A 4,108-nucleotide genomic window follows, 5' to 3' on the forward strand; every position below is an offset into this window, starting at 1 on the left:
CGAGGTATCTTTTTATGTTTTGCAAAGCAGGGATAGATAGCAGCTTTTATAAGAAAGCAATTTAATTAACAGGCAAGCTACTGGGTTTATAAATGGCTTTTTATGAATGTTCTTACTGCCTCTTCTGTAATTCTTTGCTGAGGAGCGCTGTCATTCTGTACGCTGGGTTGAATTAAAATTGTAGTCCTTCTTCTCTGTTTGAGAAATGTGCCGGTCTTGGGCTTTCAAATTCTGGTCACCTGACCCTACTGAGTAGCAGCGAGTCGATTTAGATTCTGTCAGAAATCATTAAAAAAATAATTTATAAAAATATAGGTGTAAAATCAAACATCAAAGATTGCTGTTAAGAACCATACACTGTCACTCACACACACACAATACTCCGACGATTGGTTGTTCTTCTTTACGGCACTTGTAGCGTACGATACACTCTGAGCATGTTAGGGCGCTAGTCTGGGTATGGCTTGCGTTGCTCCGTTCTTCTGTGATGATGTATCAGTTTGTCCGACATGGTGTATGTTTATTTAGGCATTATTAAATAGTGCGAGTTGTTTATAAGTTTATGTATGTGTGCATTTTTATATAGCGGCGGACATTAGCCAAAGGTTCTAAAGCCTTTACAGAAGACATACATATTACATATTCCTAAAATGTTGCTACATATAAATAAAATAGAGACGGTAGAGTGTGGTGTAAATTGCAGCAGTCAAAATATTTGTGGAACAGGACGAGGACTGGTGCCAAATGTAAGACATGAGGTAGAGAGGGGCGCCTCGAAGCATAATCAGTATAGAGACTAACTCAGCGCAGATCGTCTTCACAACTCGAAGACACCATTTCCATATGAACAGCACTGATTAAATTAAGGTGCGACATGGATGTTGCCTGATCCTTTTTGGAACTGTCGAGTGTTGTGGAAAGCTGATGTTTCCTATGATTCTGACGTGGCTTCAAACACCTCCTCCTGCAATAGTACAACAGAAGGCACAGCAAAACCAAAAGTATGAATGCCATTCCTCCTAGAATTGCCAGAAGAAACAGTGTGTGGTAGGAAGCAATGTCCTGGGTGACCACGGGACCCAGGTTGGAAGGAGACATGGCGGCCACCCAGTATCCCAACTGTGGCGCAATATATGTCCAGGTGAGCTGATTTCCTTCTTGCTGGATAAGGCCAAGGCTGCTCTTCAGCCATGTTCCAAATTTTTGGTCAAATCTCCATGCTGGGACATGAGCATTGTGTTTGAGATTGCTGTTACTTGGCAGAGGCACGGTGACGTGAATGGGTCCATTCACTGAGACTTCAGTCCCATCACTGTTCAACAAATGCACACTCACAGCAGTCACAGGGGTCAGGTCATATCGGGTGTTATTCCCTGTTCCATTTCCATTGAATCCTTGTAAATAAGGGAAACTGTCCACTTCCCAGGGAGAACTGGCTGCCGTTAGAAAAGCAGTCAGATCCTTGTAGGTAGAATTCCCAGGCAGGTTCAGGGCTCTTCTCTGAAAGTGAATTCGAGGTTGGATCCTGGAGCCTTGATATCCCGAGACAATCTGCACAACATCTTCATATACCATGAGTGTGGCGGAGCGTTCCGGGAGCAGGCCGAGACTCAGAGAAGAGAAAACAGGTAATCTTACTGGCCTCCATGGTGCAGAATTAGGCACATAAGCATGCTTAGCAGCGGTGATGATCAGCTGACTGCCCAACTTATACTGGAACTTGATCAGCGCGCTGCCATCGCCTCCAGAGTTCCCGGTGGCGATTGAAACTTGGTTGGTAAAGATCTCAATGGAGGCTTCCGCTCCCCCCTCTGCAGGCTCTTGGTCACCGCCTTCCACACGTTGCACCCCAGCAGGCAGAGGAGTAGCGTCGCCGCGGTCCTGCTCATGTCCTCGGCCCGGGTGCGGCGCTGCTACGGCGGATCGGAGCAGGCGCGGAGGGCAGCACCGCAGCCGCACAGCATCAGCGGCTAGCGTCCCGCCCCGCCGCAGCGCTGCGCGCTCCCACCGGCCGCAGCACCATGCCGCCGGGGCTCCAGGGGTGGTCGTGCTGCCCCCCGCTCTTCCGGGCTCTAGCACGCTGCCTGGACTCCCCGCAGTCGGACCCGCATCCCTCGCGCCGCTGCTCCCACTGCCCTTTCTTCCCTTCGGAGGGAGACTAACTCAGCAACGGTTAACATCCTTAAAGAGACTCCAGAGCAGCGAGGGCAGAGACCAGTTTAGGCACAGTGTGTGTGTGTGCGCCCTTCCCTAGCCCCAGCCCGGAGGGTAAACAAAGCACTCACCTGGACTTCGTTCCGGGGCCGAGGCGGGACTTGCTCTTTCCCCGGGGCTCCTCCTTCGCTCGGGAGCCTCGGGACAGACGACGCAGGCTGCTTCCTGCTCTCCACTCCTCCTCCTCCCGATGACACGGCGGAGGCTCGGCTGGCTGGGCCAATCCCAGCGCGGCCCTGGCTGTATGACGGACGGCTGCTTCCCTTCGGCAGGAAGGCGGGTGTCGGCTCAATGCAGACCCAGATTCCGGGGCGTTCCCGAGAACAGGCTTTCGGCTGACGTAGCCAAAAGCCAAAAATTCTCGGGAACGCCCCCGAATCTGGTCCGGCATTGACGGACAGGCCCGTCTTCCAATGGCTAGCCTCCATTTATGGAGCTAGCCAATGAAAGACGGGGGCCGTTCCTGTCTCCCGTATTATTCTCATTAGGTTTTCGCCTGCGCGAAAAAGATGCGCAGAGCGCATCTTTCGCCAGGCAAAACCTAAAAAAGGTTTCAGATGTCATTTTGTCCCTGGTGCCCACAGGCATACTGTTAGCATTCTCTTTCAGGCAGGTACAAATCTACTCTACACGGCAAGTAGGTCTTAAGGGTCACCCTTTGAACATGTGCGAAATCATCTTGCAACCTCCCTGGCTCCAGAGTTTAAAAGTTCGTTCTTCAATGGGAAGGCTGAAAACACTGTTGTAGCGTATTGGTGTATATGGCGACGGCAATGTCACCTCCCCCTTTGGGTGACATAGTAATCTCATGTTTTCAACATTGTGCTGACAGGAGTTCTAAGGTATAGTTTTTAGGGCAAATGAGGCAACCCAGTAACCCAGGAACCAGGGCTGAACAATAATTATGTCAAAAGTGGTTCCCACGGGGGAAGTGTGGCCATTGACTTCCACGGCAATAGAGGCAGAATCGAGATAGTAAACCCCTCAATTATGCATTTAGTGCATTTATTCCCGTATAACCTCAGTCATCGATATATACATTGACACCTAACAATTATAATGCATTACTCATATCTTAAAGATAATGTGCTCCTAGAAAGTGACGGCGCAGTGAGAGTGATTATTGGTGAAAAAAGTGCATACGTGCTATGTACAGAGATATATGCATGTGACTGATAGGGATAGTAGAGTGTTTGTAGTCAATATTCGGCAAGAAAGTATTGATATCCACCATCAAATCAAAAGGCACAGTCCACATATGTTGTTTCATCGACGTTTCGACACCTACGTTTTAAATGGTTAGGGTCCTCATCAGGACGTAAAATGTACAGGAGGCACCGAACTGTAATGGCAGGGGTAACACAGCCAAATCGAATTCCAAATTCTAGCAGGGGTAGTAACTTCAAATCGGGTGCCAATTCCCCCAAAACTGTACAGTGCTGTATGTCTGTGGCATCTGAAAATGAGCTCCTTCTTTGAATAGGTGGAGTGCACTCCAATAAGCAGCGAGTCGAAATACAATACAGGTGTAAATCTTGGACGGCCGAGTCATCCGAAAATACGTGTCTTGACTAATTTGATCACGTATCCAAACCAGTTAATATTGTTATCCAAACCAGTTAATATTGTTTAGTAAAGCTGCCCCAGTCCAGTTCTCCTCACATCCTGTAAGCTGTAAGGAATTTTAACTCCCAGGTATTTAATGAACATCCTGGCTTGTCTAAAAGGGAGCGAAGTTCTCAAAATTGCCACCTCCTCATCTTCCAGTGTCATATTTAGCACCTCTGATGTCGTAATTCATTTTATACCCAGAAATCCGCTCAAAAGACTTAAGAAGTTCCAATACTGCTGGGAATGATGTGCATGGAGAACCTAACAACATAAGCACATCCTT

At 48.4% G+C, this 4,108-nt stretch overlaps 1 protein-coding gene across 1 annotated transcript; it reads right to left on the reverse strand.

Annotated features, from left to right (window-relative positions):
- Positions 1 to 801: 801 nt before the first annotated feature.
- On the reverse strand, positions 802 to 1,954 carry LOC147697205 (protein FAM171A1-like). The gene is given in 2 exon segments (XM_086933312.1): positions 802 to 1,793; positions 1,796 to 1,954. Coding segments are annotated over 2 exon segments (1,086 nt in total). The 5' UTR covers positions 1,890 to 1,954.
- Positions 1,955 to 4,108: the final 2,154 nt, after the last annotated feature.

Source organism: Lissotriton vulgaris, chromosome 8 (genome assembly GCF_964263255.1).
Source record: "Lissotriton vulgaris chromosome 8, aLisVul1.2, whole genome shotgun sequence".
In the NCBI taxonomy this organism is placed as follows: Eukaryota; Metazoa; Chordata; class Amphibia; order Caudata; family Salamandridae; genus Lissotriton; species Lissotriton vulgaris.